This window comes from Bombina bombina, chromosome 5 (assembly GCF_027579735.1).
Source record: "Bombina bombina isolate aBomBom1 chromosome 5, aBomBom1.pri, whole genome shotgun sequence".
NCBI classification, from domain to species: Eukaryota; Metazoa; Chordata; class Amphibia; order Anura; family Bombinatoridae; genus Bombina; species Bombina bombina.
Window position 1 is genome coordinate 510,812,429 of NC_069503.1, and position 21,496 is coordinate 510,833,924.

General features: G+C 39.9%; 1 protein-coding gene across 2 annotated transcripts in view; it reads left to right on the forward strand.

The window, feature by feature from the left end:
• VPS41 (VPS41 subunit of HOPS complex) overlaps nt 1–21,496 on the forward strand; it is an 809,562-nt gene that overhangs the window by 478,552 nt on the left and 309,514 nt on the right. For both annotated transcript variants that reach the window (XM_053714423.1, XM_053714424.1), the window contains exons 8-9: nt 257–376; nt 20,589–20,735. In XM_053714423.1, the coding sequence (XP_053570398.1) occupies nt 257–376; nt 20,589–20,735 (267 nt within the window). The remainder of the gene's footprint in view (nt 1–256; nt 377–20,588; nt 20,736–21,496) is intronic.

A 21,496-nucleotide genomic window follows, 5' to 3' on the forward strand; every position in this document is an offset into this window, starting at 1 on the left:
TATGTACTCCCATGAATTTCTCTTGTCTCCGTCTGCCTTCCCTTTCTAGCAGAGCTACAAACAACTTCTGTGATGTTGTTTGGAATTAGAACAAGTGTGCCCTCTAGAGGTGAAACATTGCATAATATGCCTTAAAAGCACACAGTGATCTGCTAGTGTTTGTTTATTTATAGACTGCATTTTGTTAGACTTTGTAAACGTTCTGTATAGTTTGATTTAACCCTTAGGTGATTTCTTTTGCTTTTTTCCTCTTTAGCTCCTTTTATATGAAAGGACCTGGCTCAGTCGGTGGAAAACAACAGTTTTACATGAGGGAGAGGGGACCATAACCAATATAAGATGGAGGGGCAATCTGATTGCTTGGGCCAATAATATGGTGAGAAAGCTTTTATGTTATCATAAAGTATATTTTGACCGATTTGTTTATGTGCAAAAAACAACAGAGAAGAACCAGAAGGACCATGCCAACTGACCTTGACTGATATGGAACTTTGTTCTCCATTTTGCTATTTCTTTGCTTTATCTGCCACTCAGATTTTAGATATCCTGTTCTCTGATAGCCTTGTTATTCTTGATATGACTTGTCAGTGCCTAAATCTGACCATGTGACTGGTTTGGCCCTGTAAGAACCAATTTCCCTTTAAAAATTAATTGCCTGATTATTGTGGCTGTCTGTAGCAATAATCCAGCTTTGTCTTTACATTTTGTTCCCCTGTGTCTGTCCTGTCTCTCTCTAATCCTTGACTTGGGTTTGTCATGACTATGCTATTATCTTCCATTTGTAAGCACTACTATCTAAGCTTGTTCTGCCTCCCTGTACCTGTACTGGATTCCAACCCATCTGATCACCTGTATCTTCACAGACCATCTAATGTTCTCGTTATCCTTTCTAATAGTATGAATATAGACGTAGTGTGTGGAATAATAAAACATGTATCAATTTAGATCCCCATAGTAGAGAATGGGGAGGGTGCTCAGTGTAAGAATATAAGTAAAGAAAAGATACACCATAAAGAGCACTTGCTTGAGTTACTAATCCAAGGTTGAAGGTTACAACGACATGTAGGACAATATAAGAAAAAGTAATAATAAAATATAACCTTTATTAATATAATAAATAAAAGAGGGGGGAATTTACCCTTCAATCAATAAAAGGATTTAAGCAGAAAATAATTTAAAAGTGCACAACGTTAATTATATCAATATAAGGTGTAAACATACCCCAATTATATAGGGTTCATTTTGACCTTTTTTGTCCCCCATACATGTATACTGGGGTATGTTTACACCTTATATTGATATAATTAACGTTGTGCACTTTTAAATTATTTTCTTCTTAAATCCTTTTATTGATTGAAGGGTTATTCCCCCCCCCTTCTTTTATTTATTATATTAATAAAGGTTTTATTTTATTATTACTTTTTCTTATATTGTCCTACATGTCGTTGTAACCTTCAACCTTGGATTAGTAACTCAAGCAAGTGCTCTTTATGGTGTATCTTTTCTTTACGCTACATATTTCCTTTCTAATAGTGTAGGCTTTATTAATAAGTAGGATTGACTTATTGTAAACCATAACTAAATGTTCCCCTACTACTGCTGGAGGGCTCAGCTGGTTTTCGCTTATGCGCGGCAAAGTAAAAGGATTGGTTGGCTAATTCTTTCCATAGACCCAATATATAATCAAAGGAAAAAAACTTACCTTGTAAACTGGAGATACAGTCTCCTGTTAATAAACGGCTAGATTACGAGTTTTGCGTTATGAGTGAAAAAGCAGCGTTATGGGTTATAACGCTGCTTTTTCACTACCGCTGCTATTACGAGTCAAAAAAGCTGTACCGCACACTTTTTTGGCCGTAACTCAAATTAACTTACGCAATTTGCGTAAAGTCTTTTTTCAATGGGACTTCCATAGCGCCGATATTACAAGCTTTTTCTGAGAGGCCAAAAAGTGAGCGGTACAGCCTATACCGCAAGATAGGTAATGCAATCTAAAGTTAGTAGTTATGAGTTTTATGCTACAAAGCTGTAGCATAAAACTCATAACTAAAGTGTTAAAAAGTACACTAACACCCATAAACTACCTATTAACCTCTAAACCGAGGCCCTCCCGCATCGCTAACACTAAAATAAAATTATTAACCCCTAATCTTGCCACTCCTTACATCGCCGCCACTATAATAAACATATTAACCCCTAAACCGCCACACACCCGCATCGCAAACACTAGTTAAATATTATTAACCCCTAATCTGCCGCCCCTAACATCGCCACCACCTACCTACGTTTATTAACCCCTAATCTGCCACTCCGGACATCGCCGCTACTATAATAAACATATTAACCCCTAGACCTAACCCTAAATCTAACCCTAACACCCCCTAACTTTAATATAATTAAAATAAATCTAAATTAAACCTACCATTAATAACTAAATAATTCCTATTTAAAACTAAATACTTACCTGTAAAATAAACCCTTAAACTATAATATAACTAATAGTTACATTGTATCTAGCTTAGGTTTTATTTTTATTTCACAGGTAAGTTTGGATTTATTTTAACTAGATAGAATAGTTACTAAATAGTTACTATTTACTAATTACATAGCTAAAATAAATACAAATTTACCTGTGAAATAAAACCTAACCTGTCTTACACTAACACCTAACCTTACACTACAATTAAATAAATTACATAAATTAAATACAATTAACTAAATTACAACAAAAAAACCCACTAAATTGCACAAAATAAAAAAAGAAATTGTCAGATATTTAAACTAATTACACCTAATCTAATAGCCCTATCAAGATAAAAAAGCCACCCCAAAATAAAAAAAACCCTAGCCTAAACTAAACTACCAATAGCCCTTAAAAGGGCCTTTTGCTGGGCATTGCCCCAAATAAATCAACTCTTTTACCTGTAGAAAAAATACAAACAACCCCTCCAACAGTAAAACCCACCACCCACACAACCAAACCCCCCAAATAAAATCCTAGCTAAAAAAACCTAAGCTCCCCATTGCCCTGAAAAGGGCATTTGGATGGGCATTTCCCTTAAAAGGAGAAGAAAACATAATTTCATCTTAATAACTTGGTATTAGAAATTATCCTCATATTTATGTTTAATAGGTCAAAAAATACTAAATTAATTTCCCTTTAAGTTTTTGATTGATGTTATTACAGAAAATACAATTTATATGTGCTTACTTAAAGCAACATTTTACCTATCTGTTGTATCACTTAAAAATAATGTAGCTTATATGTAAAAATCTGACTAGAAACTGACAGAAACTTTTCCTTCTTAATATGAGGAGAGTCCACGGCATCATTCCTTACTGTGGGGAAATACTGAACCTGGCCACCTGGAGGAGGCAAAGACACCCCAGCCAAAGGCTCAAATACTCCCCCAACTTCCCTCATATCCCAGTCATTCTTTGCTTTTCGTCACAGGAGGTTGGCAGAGTAGTGTCAGAAGATACGAAGTAGTTCCTTGTGAAGGGTATCTGCGTTTCGAAATGGGACTGGAGTTTTAAGTAGTCTTGTCAGCCTCTCAGTGAGAGCATTGACGAATGTTAGAGTCTGGAGATGCAGGGAGAGTCTTTCTGCGAATCCATCCAGACTCGTATTAACAGCTCCTAAGCTATCAGTGTTGACGAGTCTCACTGCCTGCTACTTCCATTACTCAAGTCCATGTCAGGAGTGATGCTACAAAACTGTCAAACTTGAGAGGCTGTGTTTCTGTTCCACGGCATAGATTTCGGTAAGATCGTTTCATTTTTTATACAAATATGATAGCTCATATACTCTTGCCACTATGAAAGAAATGAATTTATCAGGTAAGTTCTTACATAAATTATGTTTTTTACCGCAGGATAAGAAGAACAAACTTAAAGGACAAGGTCCTAATTTTCGTTCCTTTTGTTTGGATAAATCCCAACGTCAGCAGACATCTGCAAAGCCAGAGCAATCCAAGGGGACTTGAAAGCCGTCTCAGTCGTGGAATAAGTCCAAGCAAAACAAGAAGCCTGCCGAGACAAAGTCGGCATGAAGGGGCGGCCCCCGATCTGGCTATGGATCTAGTAGGGGAAGACTATTGCTCTTTTGGACGCTTGGTTTGGGGATGTGCAAGACCCGTGGGTCCTGGAGATCATCGCTCAGGGATACAGGATAAGTTTCAAGTCTCATCCACCCAGGGGCATATTCCTCTTGTTAAACCTGTCTTTAAGGCCAGAAAAACGAGAAGCCTTTCTGGGGTGCATGAGGGATCTCTCCTCCCTGGGAGTCATTGTACCAGTACCTCTTGCAGAAAGAGGTCTGGGATACTACTCAAACCTTTTTGTGGTCCCAAAGCGGGAGGGAACTTTCCGCCCAATTCTGGACCTAAAGTGCTTAAACAAATTCCTAGCTGTCCCCTCGTTCAAGATGGAGACAATAAGCTCCATCCTTCCCTTAGTTCAGGAAGGAGAGTTAATGACCACGATAGAGCTGAAGGACGCTTACCTTCACGTTCCAATACTCAAGGAACACTTCAAGTTCCTAAGGTTTGCGTTCCTGGACCAGCACTGCCAGTTTATTGCAGTTCTGTTTGGTCTAGCAACTGCTCCAAGAGTTTTTACGAAGGTTCTAGGGGCTCTGCTTGAAGTGGCCAGAACCAGAGGTATAGCAGTAGCGCCATACTTGGACGATATTCTGGTTCAAGCACCATCCTGTCGTCTGGAAGAAGACCTTTCGAAAGCACTTCTATTTCTTCTTCGAACTCATGGATGGAAGATAAACTTAGAAAAGAGTTCTCTTGTTCCCAGTACCAGGGTGGAATTCCTGGGTACTATAATAGACTCCATATCCATGAGGATATACCTTACAGACCAGAGATGTTACAAGCTAACTTCCGTTTGTCTTGCCCTCCAGACCTCCTTAAGGCCCTCTGTGGCTCGGTGTATGGAGGTGATTGGCCTCATGGTGTCCAGCATGGACATCATTCCTTTTGCCAGATTCCATCTCAGACCTCTTCAGCTGTGCATGCTGAGACAGTGGAACTGCGACCATTTGGATCTATCTCAACAGATTTCTCTGGACAACCGGTCAAGAGAATCGCTCTCTTGGTGGCTCTGTCCATATCACCTGTCCCAAGGGACATCCTTCTTGAGACCATCCTGGGAGATTGTGACTACGGACGCAAGTCTATCAGGATGGGGAGCGGTTTGGGGTGCCAGGAAGGCACAGGGCCTGTGGACTCGAGAGGAATCTCTCCTCCCTATCAACATTTTGGAACTTCGAACGATCTTCAATGCTCTGAAGGCTTGGCCTCTTCTGGGTCCGTCCCAGTTTATCAGATTCCAATTAGACAAAATAACCTTGTGGCTTACATTAACCATCAGGGGGGAACGAGGAGCTCCCTAGCAATGAGGGAAGTATCTTGGATTCTGGAATGGACCCACAACTGCTCACTGTCAACGATTCTCATTCTGGGTGTGGACAACTGGGAAGCGGATTTCCTCAGCAGACAATCCTTTCATCCTGGGGAATGGTCTCTCCATCCGGAGGTGTTTGCACAGATTTGCGAGAGATGGGGGACGCTGGAGATAGATCTCATGGCGTCCCGGCTCAATTCCAATCTACCCAGATATGGGTCATGGTCCAGGGATCGTCAGGCGGAGCTAATAGATGCATTAGCAGTGCCTTGGAGGTTCAACCTAATTTACATTTTTCCACCGTTACCACTTCTCCCTTGTGTAGTGGCCCGCATCAAGCAGGAGCAAGCATCAGTGATACTGATTGCTCCATCGTGGCCGCAAAGGATGTAGTTCACGGACTTGTTTTGGTGTGAAGAGTGTGGTTTCACCTGGCATAAGGTCAAGGCTTCCAGGACTCTTTCCTTTCTCCAGGAGGGTCTGGAGAGGGGCCTTTCTGCCAGTTCCATGAGGGGACTTATTTCTGCCCTTTCTGTTTTGCTGCACAAGAGACTTGCAGAGCTCCCTGACGTGCAATCCTTCATTAAGGCTCTGATCAGGATCAGACCTGTGTTTAGATCTAACCCTCTTCCTTGGAGTTTGAATCTTGTTCTTAAGTTTTTGCAACGGGCTCCGTGTGAGCCTATGCATTTGGTTGACATTAAATTGTTGTCCTGGAAGGTTCTTTTTCTTTTGGCTATTGCTTCGGCACGCAGAGTTTCTGAAATGGCGGCCTTGCAATGTGAGCCTCCTTATCTGGTGTTTCACACGAATAAGGCTGTCCTACGTACCCGCTTGGGTTTTCTTCCTAAGGTGGTGTCTGATCGTGACATTAATCAGGAGATTGTGGTTTCTTCCTTGTGTCCTAATCCTTCTTCTTCGAAGAAACGTTTACTTCATAATCTGGATGTTGTTTGAGCTTTGAAGTTTTATCTTCAAGCTACTTAGAATTTTAGACAAACTTCATCTAAGGGTGAAATCTCAGATTCGGACAAATGACAGCTTGTAGTTATATAAGCACCCTACAACCCAATAACATCCACGACACAGTGTGAAAATTATTATCCATAGTGTGATCTGGAAAAGACACTAAAATTAGTTATCTGGAAAACAGAACACAAGCGCAACCCAGGTTGCTTAATGATTTATTCATACAAATTTCCTGCGCATATATATGCCCTTACAAGAAAGTGAAATAAAATCAGCATTATTATGATAATACACTCTGTGAATCTCTTGAAAAAGTTTGCTAAGGTGGCAGAGGAAACGTGTTGAGTCGGAGGTGTTTGGCTACTTAGCGGTTTTGTTTTTGATACCCTGGTTTGGCCATTTTAAACTGATCATACTGGTGAGCAGAGGGATCATTTGTATCTCTGGAGATTATGCCGAAAAAAAACGGGTGATATACTGATCTGCTGATTTTATTTCACTTTCTTGTAAGTGCATACAGTATATATGCACAGGAAATTTGTATGAATAAATCATTAAGCTACTTTGAATCTGAGTTGCACTTGTGTTCTGTTTTCCAGATATCTACTTTCAAGTAGAAACGTCAACTGCACTTTTTTTTATTCAAGCAGCATTACTGGATTTTAAGTTTTTTACCAATATCAAGGAAAGACTGTGTGGGATCTATTACTGGGAACTTACCCCATTCATATACACTCAGGACTTCTCAGTTGGTGACTATACACTTAATAATAGCGGTCTAATAAGATTACTGGTTCTTTTAACCCTTATATGTACTGCATTCTGTTTGCATATTGTATGCTATAAGGACTAATTCTTTTATTTTGGTGTATTGTTTATCAGTCACCGTTTTTACTGAGTGCTGCTAGGTACTTTTACATTTTTATGTTTATTATTTGAACTCTGTTATCATTTTAGCACTGATTATTTTGGTGTGACTAAAAATAGTGTGCTACTCTGTTTCACAATGGGACTTGACTAGACACTAGAAACCATTTAAATGAGGGCCACTAAAATGATACATAGTCTAGGAAATAAAACAAAATACTTTGTGACCTTAATACAAATAGCTCAGAGGAGAAAAGAGAGGTGATACAGCTGCATCCCCTCACCAGAAACCCCACTCCCTTAATTTCCATGGTGTCCTGAAAGGTCAATCGAGCCGAGGCAGTAGTTCATTTCAGGGCAATCTAATTTCCTTAATTCATTATATCATTCTTCCCAGGGAGCAATCTCTGCTCAAGTATTTTTTACTGAGACTTTCCAGTAGAGATCTGATGAGAAGAATGGCAACCAATAGTGTTGCCAATAATTCCAAGTATCAGAAGGGGGAATCTTCCTGCCATTGCTGGGATTCTGCAATGGTAATTCCCTTTGAGTTATAGGGGACGATTTATCACGGCACGAATGGGGCCGTATACACCTGTTTCCCCCGGAAACAGGAGTATAGAAGCAGCGGTCCTAAGACCGCTGTTCCTTAACTCGTCCGCCTCCTCTGAGGGGGCGGACATCAATCCGCCTGATCGAATACGATTGGGTTGATTGACACCCCCTGCTAGCAGCTGATTAGCCGCTAATCTGCAGGGGGCGGCATTACACAAGCAGTTCACCAGAACTGCTTGTGCAATGATAAATGCTGACAGCGTATGCTGTTAGCATTTATCGATGTCTGGCGGACATGATTCGTTTCAGCAGATTATGTCCACAGTCCGCCAGACAATTGATAAATCGGCCCAATAGACTAGTTTGTAGCTTCTCTTCAACTGCTTTATTCCTGCAAGTGCTTATATAGATCAGGTTGGTAAAACAAAGGGTCTTTCTTTTGGTTCTCGTATCTAGTTCTTTTGGGAGGATCACATGATTGGTTTGCTCTTTAGATTACTAATCCTCTTTCTCAGAATCAGTTTCTAACAAAGGCCTAAGTGCTTGCATTCTTGGCATTGTTGCTGAATGCTTGTTCTAAAGGTTTTTCTGCTAAAGCACCGTCTACATTTCTGAAGACTGGTAAACCTGTAGCAATTTTACAAGATTTAAGCCACTTTTGGCAAATCAAATGTAAATATAGACATTTTCTGTCAAATTTTGTTTCTCTAGGAATATTTTGTCTTGTGCTCAAGTATCCCATTTCTCTATGGGAACTAATTTTACATTTTCAGGTTCACACTACTTAATATTTGCACCATGTTTTTTAAGACCATGTGGCTTTGTCTACATTGAAGTATATTTATGAACCTGGAGCTCTTTCGGGACATCTTCCTTATCACAGTTTCCATCAGGATAAAGCTGTTTTTGGAACTTCTCCTTCATTGTTTGTGGAAGGAGGTTGATTCTTGGAAAGTGAAAAGTTCATTCATGATTCAGATAAAACATGACATTTTAAACAGCTTTCCAATGGACTTCTATTATCAAATGTTCTTCTTTTTCTTGTTATCTTTTGTTGAAAACCAAAAATTTAAGTTCAGGAGTGTGCACATGTCTGCAGCATTATATGGCAGCAGTTTTGCACCAATGTTATACATTAGCAAGAGCCCTAGATAGAAGCACTATTTCTTTCATGTAATTGGCAAGAGTCTATGAGCTAGTGACATATGGGATATACAATCCTACCAGGAGGAGCAAAGTTTCTCAAACCTCAAAATGCCTATAAATACACCCCTCACCACACCCACAATTCAGTTTTTACAAACTTTGCCTCCCTATGGAGGTGGTGAAGTAAGTTTGTGCTTGATTTTCTTCTGTGATATGCGCTTCTCAGCATTTTGAACCTATGCGGTCTTTGGATATTAAACTACTTTCTTAGGTGGCTGGACTTCCTGTTGGAGGCGGGGCATGCAGGTAGCTGCAGGTAGCTGCAGGGTCTGTGGAAGCTCCGCGCCTCTATGTGAGGCCTAATTCACCACCAACATATGCCTTTATTTCCCTTGGCCACGCATAGGTCTGGGTATTAGGATTTCGATCCTGCATGGGAAGTCAATGCTTGCAGCCTAGGAGTGCACGATGGCTGGTGCATACCATTTCTACATGGGCTCGTAAGTGCTGGAATAAGACGTCCTTAGATAAGCCTCTCAACTACATGCAGGACTTTATATCGTTGGCTACAAGTTTCCCCGCTTAATACACCTGCCATTTAAACCTTGCCTACTAAAGAGGCATTTGAGCTCATTCATACAAGTGTTGCTCCTCCAATAAACTAACTACACTCCGGAGCACGTTAAACAGAGCTGCGGCTTTAATACTCACCTGGTTGAGAATTCATTATACTCAAGCGGCAGCTCTTCTGTTTCCTGACAGGTTCCGACCTGTATTCTGAAAAGCACAAGCTTTGTGGGCTCACCTGGAAATCCTAGCATCATAGGCGGCAGAGTCCCTCTCCCTGGTTGAGAGTTTCAGTGTGTCGAGCTGGCCACAAGAAGTCTGAGCCCCCTGGACGGGCATACAGCCAAAGTGATCTCACCTCCCCCAACGTATGGCGTCGTGGGTGTTACCGCACAGCGGTCCTGGCTGTTGCTTGGTCAAAGCCTCTTTTGCCTGCGGTCTGCTTACAAGCGGAGGAAGAGCGGCTGGGGTGACCGATTGGTTTGTTGCTTGCTTCAATGCGGGCGGGCTGTTCCGCCGCGCAATTGTTTGTCTCTCCTGGTCGCAGCTAGAGGTCTTCCTGCTCTGGCAGTCTACAACTTGGGAAGAATGAATAGGTATAGTACCTGATGAGACTCTAGGCATCTGTGGCGAGGTACTGTATCCAGGTCTGTCTGTTTGTGCCCTGCTGGGAATAAAAGTACTCTGAACTTGCTCATTATAAATGTACAATTCGTCTAGGTGATTTGTTTATTGCAGTGCACCGGTTTATTTTTTCTGGATTCACTGAGTGATCTGATACCTCCAATTGGCTGGGCAAGTTGCTGCTGTGGCAGTGAAGACGGTGTTCTGGACTGATACTGGGGCTGATTAAGCTTAATGTGGGGTCCGAGTGTGTGAGAGCCATATTCCCCATACATGTTTATATTCTATTTTGTTTGTTCCTCATATGCATAAAAAAAACTCTCTTTATACAGGCTTTAGTAGAAGGGTTTTGTACCCCTGAGCGTGAGATTATGGGGAATAGTACATATACAAGAATTTTGCCGTACATTTTCACCTGATGTTAAATCACAGTGGGCTGATTGCACAGAAATTTTTTCCTGGTATTTAGCTTTTGTAGAGGTTATTAAGGCTGATTTCTACACGTTGTAGCTAAATGATATAAAATGGGCACTATGTCATACCTGCTTTGTTTAATTTAAAATATCAGTCTCTCTGGTGAGTACTATCTCTAAACCAATAGTGCTGAATTGAAGGAGATTGAATTCTATCTTTACTAAAATTAATCTTTTAGCCATATATCACTGTATACGTATATACTTAATTTATCTTGGGTAATTCCTTGCTGGGTTGTTATATATTAAGAAATTACCTATCTTGGTAGGTTTATATGCACAAGCTATCTGGATAATTCTTTACTGTGTTGCTGTATGTTAAGGAATTATTTATCTCTACCTATATTTATTCATTTATAATTATCTATTCAAAAGCACTGTTATTAGTATTAACCTCACGTTACAATACACATTAGAAACTATTTTGAAGTAAGGAATAACTTTTTTTAAAAAATTTTTTTTTCCTCCTCTCTATTACACTTTAGATAAAGGTAAAGTTTGATCTAACTACTAGAATGGATATTTGGGGTTAAATCACTATTACTTTGGGAGTATAAATTGTTTTAATACATTAGAAAAGTTAACACTCTTTCTCTCTGTACACAATTATACCTTCTGTAGAATATAGGAGGCCCTATATAAAGTATACTATCTGCAGACAGTTTGTCAGAACATTATAGGTCTGGGGTTTTTTTTTTTTTTTTTTTGGCTCTAAGATATATAGTTAACATCTGTCACGATACAGACACATATCAGTTAGTTCCTGTCCATGGACAAATATATGCAGCAAAGGAGCTCTCCCTCCAATATGGCACCTAAACCAAGAGAAAAAAAAGGGAGCAGCAGGAATTTGGATACTAGCATTGTTTCCCCCTTGGAAAAAAGCGCTTCCATTCCCTCCCCTAACAATATGATAGAATTTGCAGCGGAAGTGGCTAAAATTCTGACACCTCAGTTTGATATGATCAAACAGGAGATCAAAAATGAGATATCAAACCTTACCTTGGAGGTCAGACAATTTTCATCTAGATTAGATGAAATTGAGAACCGGATCTCAGACCTGAAAGACAGATTTAATGTTGCTGATCCTACAGTGGATACTCATAGTAAAATTATCACTTCTTTGCAAGCTAAGATTGAGGATCTCGAGGATCGATCGAGACGTAATAATCTTAAAGTGATTGGTCTGCCCGAGTCCCCGGAGTTCCAAGACCTAATGAATTTTGTCACCATTACATTACCACAAGCTCTGCAGATCCCAGCTCCTGCTGCTCCCTTTATGATAGAAAGGGTACATAGGATAGGCCAACGACGTGAATCCAGCAAGGTTCTGAGACCCAGACCAGTAATTTTTAAATTTGTGAACTTTCAAGACAAATTACTATTCCTCAAACATTACAGGAAATGTAGTCCTCTTTCTATAGGCCCTCATAAGTTACTATTGTTTCAGGACTTCTCTTCGGAAACTCTTACCAAGAGAAGAGATATGTCTTTTTTTTATGGGAGACTACAGAAAGAAAATTACAATATCATATTAATTTACCCTGCAAAGTTAATTGTGCAGAAAGATGGTAACACACATACACTCAACAATGTTATGGAGGCTGAGGCCTTCTGCAGGGAAGCAGGGGTCCCATGAACACGTATCTAATTTTCTAAGAGAGGTTTTATGTTTATAGAACTAGAATATCTAGTTGCTTAGAGGTAGTTAGCCGGTTAATATGGTATCTGAATTCAGGTATATGGTAGTTACAGAAATGGTGTTTGTAGGTCCTGTGGGGGCTGTGTTGTGTTTCCTTTTTTTTTTTTTTTTCTCTTCTCCGCCGCCTGCTTCTCCCCGTTCCCTATCTGTCCCTCCTTGCGTACCATTGTTAGAGCTGGCCCCCTGGGTTCCCCTAAGCGGGAGGTTATGGGGAATACCCCCTTTGACATTCAGGGTCGTCAAAATAAATAAGTGTTGATGGCGTATAACCTTAAGCTACTGTCTTGGAATATAGGGGGCATTAATTCACCCATTAAAAGAAAAACCGTAATAAAACATCTGGGGAAATTTAACCCCGACATAGTTCTCCTACAGGAACTACACCTTAACGTTAGTGAAATTTCCAAACTTAAATCTAAATGGGTGGGGGAAGTTGTGGCGGCTCCATTTACCTCAAGGAAGAGGGGGGTCGCAATTCTATTGAATCGAAAACTAGACTACCGAATAGTTAACATTGAACCCGATCCTGAAGGGAGAGTTCTAATACTGGAATTGGAAATCAATAATATTAGATACATAATTTGTAACATATACGGACCTAATCAAATTGACCATAATTTCTGGTCAGCTCTTTCCGTTAAACTACATAGATTTATAGGTCTCAACTTAATTATCGCAGGAGATTTTAACCTGGTTGCAGACCCCTTTTTGGATAATTCTAATAGGAGGGCGATAAACAGCAGAAGCAGAAAAGTCCGGATCTTTCAGAAGTTATGCTCACACCTGGGTATGGTCGATTTATGGCGAGTGCAGAACCCAGATGCTCGCACATTTACGTGTGTATCCCAGGTTCAACGCTCCTTCTCTCGGCTTGACTACTTTCTGATATCAGAATCAATGCTTGCTAGGAATTGGGCCACTAGAATTGAAGACATAACTATTTCTGATCATGCTGTGATAGCATTAAATCTTACTATCGGACATAGTCGGCCTGGTAAGAATTATATCTCTTTTCCCAGATATCTAAGCAGTAATATCAAATTTCAGAACCATTTACGTCTGAAATGGGCAGAATACCTCAAGAATAACGGTAATTACATAGATAAGATCGAGACATTCTGGGAGGCCTCTAAGGCCGTACTACGAGGAGAGATTAAATCCTACACACTCTATTGGACAAAAAAACGCAGTTTATTGGCTAGACAATTAGCCAATCGGGTCAAGAACACATATAGAGCCTATATTACCAGGCATACTAGAGAATGTTGGGAGGAATATATTGCAGCTAAGACACTGCGGGACACACACATAAAACAGACCAGTGCCCAGGAAGAACTTAGAATGAAAGCCAGGTATGGGGGGTTCACAGGTAGATCAGCTAAGTTCCTAGCGAAGCTAACTAAATCTTCAGCTAGACACGCAATTGCTGCTATCAAACAAGGATCCACGAGATTTACGAGGCACACAGATATAGAAAAAGTATTCTTTGACTTCTTCCAGGATTTATATAAACAAGACCCTCCTAATCCAGATAAGAAAGAGGCATTTTGGGGAAAGATTAAAGTACCGCGTTTATCCATAGAAGCTAGGGATAGCATTAATATGCCCATTACTGAAGAAGAAATATCATGGGCAATTAAAAATGCAAAACTTAATAAAGCACCTGGTCCAGATGCCCTTCCCATCGAATATTACAGAATTCTACAACCTCAGGTGTTACCTATACTTACTAAATTATTTAATCTTTACTTCTCTGAGAATACAAGGTGCTCTGCCTCCTTCTCAGCTGCAAATATATCCCTGATATTAAAAAAGGGGAAAGATCCCGAGTTACCAAGCTCCTACAGACCTATCTCGGTCTTAAATACCGACTATAAGCTGCTCGCGTCTATTGTAGCCTCACGATTGAAACCTCACATGGGCGATTTAGTCCATGAGAATCAATCTGGTTTTATGCCTGGACGTAAACCGGTAAGGAATATGAGGAAATTGTTAATCCTGATGGAATCCTACTGGAATAAATACAAGGCTATGGAGTCTCACGAAAGTATAGATAAGGCTATTTTAACGGTCGACGCGGAAAAGGCTTTCGATAGGATTAGTTGGGACCATCTGTTTGGTGCGTTAGATCAATTTGGGTTTTCGGGCTCCTTTAATAACTATATACGTTTAATCTATAGTAATCCCTCTTCTGCGGTAATTATTAATAATACATCTACTAATCGATTTAATCTATTCAGAGGGACTAGACAAGGTTGCCCACTCTCCCCCTTCTTGTTTAATCTTAGCGTAGAACCTCTGGCTATACGATTACGCCAAGAGCTTAATGGGATTTCATTTGCAGGTGAGAAGATGGTTCTCCTCCTCTACGCGGATGATCTTCTTTTATTTCTATCTAACCTTAAAGTGTCATTACCCGTTTTACAGAGTATCACCCAAGAGTTTGGTGAAATCTCAGGGTTCAAGATCAATACTTCTAAGTCGGAATTAATGTGGATATACAAAAACCCCTCACCGCAGGTGAACCACCCCTTTCGAGAGGTCCTCCAGATTACATATCTTGGCTTAAGACTATCCAGAAATCCGGAAGAATGGTATAGCTTAAATCATAAGATGGTGATGGACTCCTGTAAAAGGGAGCTGGAGGAATGGGCCAGGTTACAGATTTCATTAACTGCTCGGGTGACTCTGATTAAATCAGTTATCTTCGCAAAGCTTCTCTACATCTTACAAAATATCCCATGGTTCTTGCATAAAAAAGATATTACTATATACAATAAGGCTTGTTCCAAATTCTTATGGAATGGCAAGAGACCGCGGATTGCCTCACATAGGCTCATGAACTCCAAGATAGCAGCGGGTCTGGCACTTCCTAATATCCAGACATACAATCTGGTTATTATAGCTAGATTTGCAATAGATTGGTTAACTGGGAAGGAGCAAATTACTTTGTGTACTTGGGAATCACAGGTTGTGGCTCCCTTCCAGGTGAAAGCTCTCTTACACTGTCCACTCACCTCAATCCCATCCAACATATTTCATCTAGGCACTTTTAAGAATGTTATTATGGCTTGGCAAAGGCTATGTACAGAACTGGGTAACTCTCCCTATGTTTCACAATATTTACCCATGGTGGGTAACCCAGAGTTTAGTCCTGGCATTTCCAACCAGATATTCAAAGATTGGCAGGCAAAAGGTCTCCAAACTTTGTGGCAATTACGAGATGCGGGAGGATTTCCATTATTATTTCAGGACATTGCAACTCGGTTTGATATAGGTACGCGTCAATTCTATGCCTATCTCCAAGTTAGACATTTTCTCCAGGAGCTGCTCACAAAATATGGACGTAATTGGTCATTAGGTGAGCTGCAGACAAGGATCTCTATCTATGCAGCAGGAATATATGCAATCTCTCCTTTGTATCTACTGTTAAACCAGAAAGCGTCAAACTTACAAGTAAATGAGATGATTGATAGATGGGCTACCCTATTTCCGGATATAGATGAGCAGACTATTGTGGGGAGCTTTAAAATAGTCCAACAGAGTTGGGTCCCGACATCATGGAGGGAGTCACAGATGAAAGTTGGGTTACAGAGATACCTTACACCTGCTGTCCTCTCTAAATGGTACAAATCAAAAGTTCTCTGCCCTAGATGTTCAGCCATAGGAGCTGACTTATTCCATTGTTTATGGAGCTGCCCACTGGTTCGCCAATACTGGGGGAAAATCATATTTTGGATGACGGTAATTTTGAAATTGGACTATAAAATATCTCCGATTGAGATTTTTTTCTTGGTAAAATTCCAGGGTATACCTAAGAACTATAACCTAATAAATACTATTATATTAGCAGCACGTAACCTTATCTTTAAAACATGGAAAGCATCTACTGCACCTACAATGGCCCAATTTAAAAGGGCTTTGACGGATCAATTCATAATAGAACAGATTAACATACCATATCCACAAGATAAATATTTAGCAGTATTTTTTAAAAAATGGGAGGTATTTGTAAGATCTTTGCCCCTAATGCATCAAAAAAAGTTAATTAAACCAATCAGAAACGCGGAATTTATACAGATGAATATCTTGGCGGGCCACTTTCCGGGTGAATGGCTAGAGGACACCGAGTGAGGGGTCGGGGGGAGGTGGGGGCTGGGAAGAGAGGATAGGCCCCTTTTTGTTGTTTTCTTTTTTTTTTGTTTGTTTGTTTGTTTTGTTGTTGTAGTTGTTGTTGTTGTTTTTCTTGTTGTGGGGGTGAGGGGGGGGGCGAAAAGATAAAAAGACAGCTAAGATAAAGAAAGATTAGTGATTTGATAAAAGTTTACACGGTTACACTATGCACTTTTTTAACCGATATATGAATGCCTGTTCTAACAAGTTTGTAAGACTTGTATTTATGCACGGACACTTTAGCCTTCTTATTCTGGCTTACACTGTTCTTATTTAACTATGTATGTATTCTTTACAATTATTATGACACCTGTATTTGCTCTTATTTGCTAACCGTCAATGTAACAAATTTCTTTGTTTTTGTTATAAATAAAGTTAAAAAAAAAAATATATACTTTCTTAGAAAGTGTTGTTCCTTTTGGCTCTCTCTTCTGCTAGAAGAGTTTCTGAATTATCTGCTCTTTCTTATGAGTCACCTTTTCTGATTTTTCATCAAGATAAGGCAGTTTTGCAGACTTCATTTAAATTTTTACCTAAAGTTGTGAGTTTTTAACAACATTAATAGGGAAATTGTTGTCCCCTCTTTGTGTCCTAATTCTAAGAATTCTTTGGAGAGTTCCTTACATTCTCTGGATGTTTATAAAAAGAGAGAGAGAGAGACGCACTCAACTGAGACAGAACAAAAGCTAGAAAAACTTCCGTGCTTGTCCACAAGGCCAGTGCCACTCAGGGTGCAGTCTCTTTTAGCACACTATGCCTTTTCACAGAGAAAAATATCCTGTAGCATATCAGTCTGATCCTGCCCAATGACAGTCCAGCGCCGAAATACCAGGCAATTCCTCTCTGAACAAGAGAAACAACAACCCCAGACGATCGTTTCGGCCTTCCGCAAGTTGCGCAGTACTAAGCAACATGCGTAGGCAGATTGTAATTTAACTCCTCCTCCGTCGGTTTTTACTACTGTCCAGCCAGGCACTGTAGGGAGTTGCGGTGTGACGGGGGTGACACCATCAGAGGAGATGAATTCCTGCTTCATGGTGTCATCAACATCTTCTCGTGGACCACCAGTGGTCCATGGACCACTGGTTGGTGACTGCTGCTCTAGACATATGCATGCTACCTATCTAGATATCTCTTCAATAAAGAATAACATAAGTACAATGCAAATTTAATAATAGGAGTAAATTGGAAACTTTTTAAGAATTGTATTATCTATCTGAATATGAATAGATAATACTAGTTGACCGGCCTAAATGGTGCCTTATAAAAAAAAGCTAGGTTGTAGCAGTTCCTGTGCCTGTCTTCATGATGTCCTAGTAGAATAGTTATGCATGGCAGCTGTATGGTCTTCTTTACATATTTTTTGCATCAACATAATCAGCTGTTTCTTCACAAGCTTAGCACAGATGTTTTACCCACAATTGCCTTCATATATTTGCAGCTATGGTACTGACCGAGTTGTACTGATCTGTTTCTGCAAAATTGTGAAAGAAAACCAGATCCATGCTTACTGATAAATCAATTTATTCACACTTGAAACAGACGCATAGGAAGTGCCACCATGTTTGGTAACATTTCTTTTTGCTTCATGTATATTCCTTTCAGAGAGATATTATCAGTGTGAACACAATTTCTTTCTTTTTCTTTCCAATTTTTTTTTTGCTTGGCTATACATTACCTGCCTTAAGCAGAAAGGCTAGGGGTATATTTACAGGCTCGGGTGAAAGGGTTACTACTCACCATGTTATTTTATTTCCTCTGTACTTGCAGTTCTCTTCAATGCTGTTGAACCTCTTACTGGTGGCGGCTCATGAAGCTCTGGATCTTCATACTGGGTGCCACCATCTTGGAAACCACATATTCTTGCACCCTGTGACAGATGCCATGCATGTTCACAGATCAGAGGTGTTGCTGGCTTTTCGACAGATGTACCTTGCACTTTGGTTTAGCACACACTTTTTTGCAGACTTTGTTTACAGTTTATCGTTTAAAAGTTAGATTACATATTTAAAGTATTATTGTGTAGGGTGTACACCAAACTGAAGTGCGCAATGTGTCTTGTTAAAAAGACATCACTGGTCTGTGAATATGCACCGCTTATTTCACAGGGTGCAAGAATATCTAAGCGCCAAAATGGCGGCGACCAAGAGTAAAGGTGTGGAAATTGACTATCCAGTACTTATAAGGGGTTAAAAAAGGAGAACAGCTTTGAAGAGCTGCAGGTACAGTGGAAGAATAATAACATGGCAAGTAGTAACCCGCTATTGTAGTTCTACCCGCCCAGCAGTTTAATGTCCCTTTAACTCTACCCATCAGTACTTCAATGCTGCTACTTCGCCTGTTAACAAATTGATTTATCAGTAAGTATAATTCAGTTTTTCAGTCTCAGTACAATAAAAAAATAGTGTTCTAAAATCCTTAAAGGGATATGAAACTCAAAAATGTTCTTTTGATTATCAGACAGAGCATAAAAATTTAAAGAAAGTTTCCAATTAGCTTCTATTATCAAATTTGCTTTGTTTCCATAATATTCTTTGTTAAAGAGATACCTAGGTATACATATGTCGCTCTACATGGCAGGAAATAGTGCTGCTCTCTAGTGCTCTTGCAAATTGATAACATTCTTGCAAAACTGCTGCCACTCCAGTCAGGTACACGCTCCTAAGCTTACGTCCTTTATTTTCAACACTGGTTACCAACGGAACAAAGTCATTTTTATAATAGAAGTAAATTAGAACGTTTTTTAACCCCTTCACTACTGGGAATTCCAGAGAAAAACTTGCCCAAAATACTGAAGAATTTTTAGCATTTTTGCTATCACTCTATTTAAACAGAAATTAAAGCTTGTTTTTTTTCATTTACCTATTAAAACTATATATATATTTTTAGTAGACAACCCAAGGTTTTCAAACTTTTTCACAAACTTTGTGTTTCTCACTGAAATTATTTACATGCATCTTGTGCAGTTATAAAACAAATGGATTTAAAAGCTTTTCTGGGGTCCCCTTTGTTCAGAAGTAGCATACATGCATGGCTTTGCCATTGCATTTTGGTAATTAGAAGGTCCCTTTTTACAGCTGCGCAACATACGTCTGAAATTCTTGGCAGTAAAGCGATTAATTAGTTAGCTGGCTAGGGATATAGTATTCTACTGTAAGGATTACCCTCCCACATGACATCTCCCAAACAGCTCTTACACCCACCACCCACCCTTCTTACCACCATCTTAGGTGCTGGCAGAAAGTCTGCCAGTGTAACATTTTAGGGCTTTTTTATTATTATTTGTATAAATTAATTTTATTTATTTATTTTCTGCAGTGTAGGATTCCCCCTTATCATCCCACCTCCCTGATCCTTCCCAAACAGCCCTCTAACCCTCCCCCTTCCTAATTGTGTCTTCCATCTTAGGTACTGGGAGCTGTCTAATTTTGTTTTGTTTTTTGTTTTTAAATTTTTTTTAAAAATCCTGTAATGTAGCAGTCCCCCCTTCTACCCCTCCCTGCGATTGCAATTGTAGGGCCCCCCCACCCTATTTTTTTTCTTCTGTAGTGCAGGGCCATTCCCTTCCCCTCCGCCTCTGTGCCGGCCACCCGCCTCCCTCCTTCCCTCCCACATCTACCAACGGCACTGAAGGAAATTATTACAGACAGTGAAACAGACAGAGTCTCTGTCTATAACAATATGTTGACTGTATTGATTGTATGAGAAAGGTCTCCTCCCTGGCAACTTGCACGGCTCTGCTGGATGTGCTGAACTTCTATCCTTGTTTTGTCTGTAACAATATGGCAATCTCAACTCATCTGGTAACATATCACCTATCCTGCTCTATTAGCATATGAGGACAGATTGCCTGCAGCTCAGGAATAGTTGGAGCTTTCTGAAGCTGCGACTTATATATATTTATGCAGTACGATAGGGGTTGTACCATATGACGTATATATAAGTTGTATTGTGTAAAGGGGTTAAAATGAAATGCTTTATCTGAATTATGAAAAAAAAATGTTGTTTTCATATCACATTAAATGAATTGTATTGAATTACACTAATAAAAAATGTAATCGAAGTGTGACAGTGCTATATTTCTATTTTCTTTTTAGGGCGTTAAGATTCTTGACATGATTACAAGACAACGGATTACCAATGTTCCAAGAGATGATGTCACCCTACGTCCAGATATGTATCCCTGCAGCCTCTTCTGGAAGGATAATTTGACTCTTGTAATTGGATGGGGCAAGTCAGTAACGGTATATACCATATATTGTTGACTTAAAGGACCACTAAATACAGTAGAATTGCATAATTAAGAAGTGCATAATGAAAAGACAATGCAATGACACTTACTCTGAATTTCACAAAAGCAGTAGATTTTTCTCTCATTTTCCGGCCCCTTGTATCATATAACAGATATCAGCCAATCAAAGACTAGTGCACATGCTCAGTAGAAGCTAGTGCCTGAAAAATTGTGAATAGAAAAAGATTGTGCAAAAATTTTGAGTTTCCCTTTAACCTATGAACTCTCAATTCCCTTCTATAAGGCAGGGAGAGTCCAAGACTTCATTCCTTACTGTTGGGAAATACAACACCTGGCCACCAGGAGGAGGTAAAGACACCCCAGCCAAAGGCTTAAATATCCCTCCCACTTCCCCTATCCCCCAGTGATTCTTTGCCTTTCATCACTATTGTAGGTGGCAGAGAAGTGTCAGAAGATTTGGATAGTCCTGTATGGGTATGTTCCCTTTGAGAAAGGACTGCAGTTTTAAGTAGTCTTGTCAACCTCTCAGTGAGAGTATTGATGAAAGTTAGAGTCTGGAGATGCAGGGAAAGTTTTTCTGTGAACCCATCCAGACTGTCACCTAACCGCTCCTGAGCAATCACTGTTGACGAGTCTTACTGCTTGCTGCTACACACCCAAGTCCATGTCAGAAGCACTACTCCAAGACTATCACACTTGAGAGGCTGTGCCTGTTCCACAGCATGGATCCTGGAGGGTAAGACCATTTTTTAT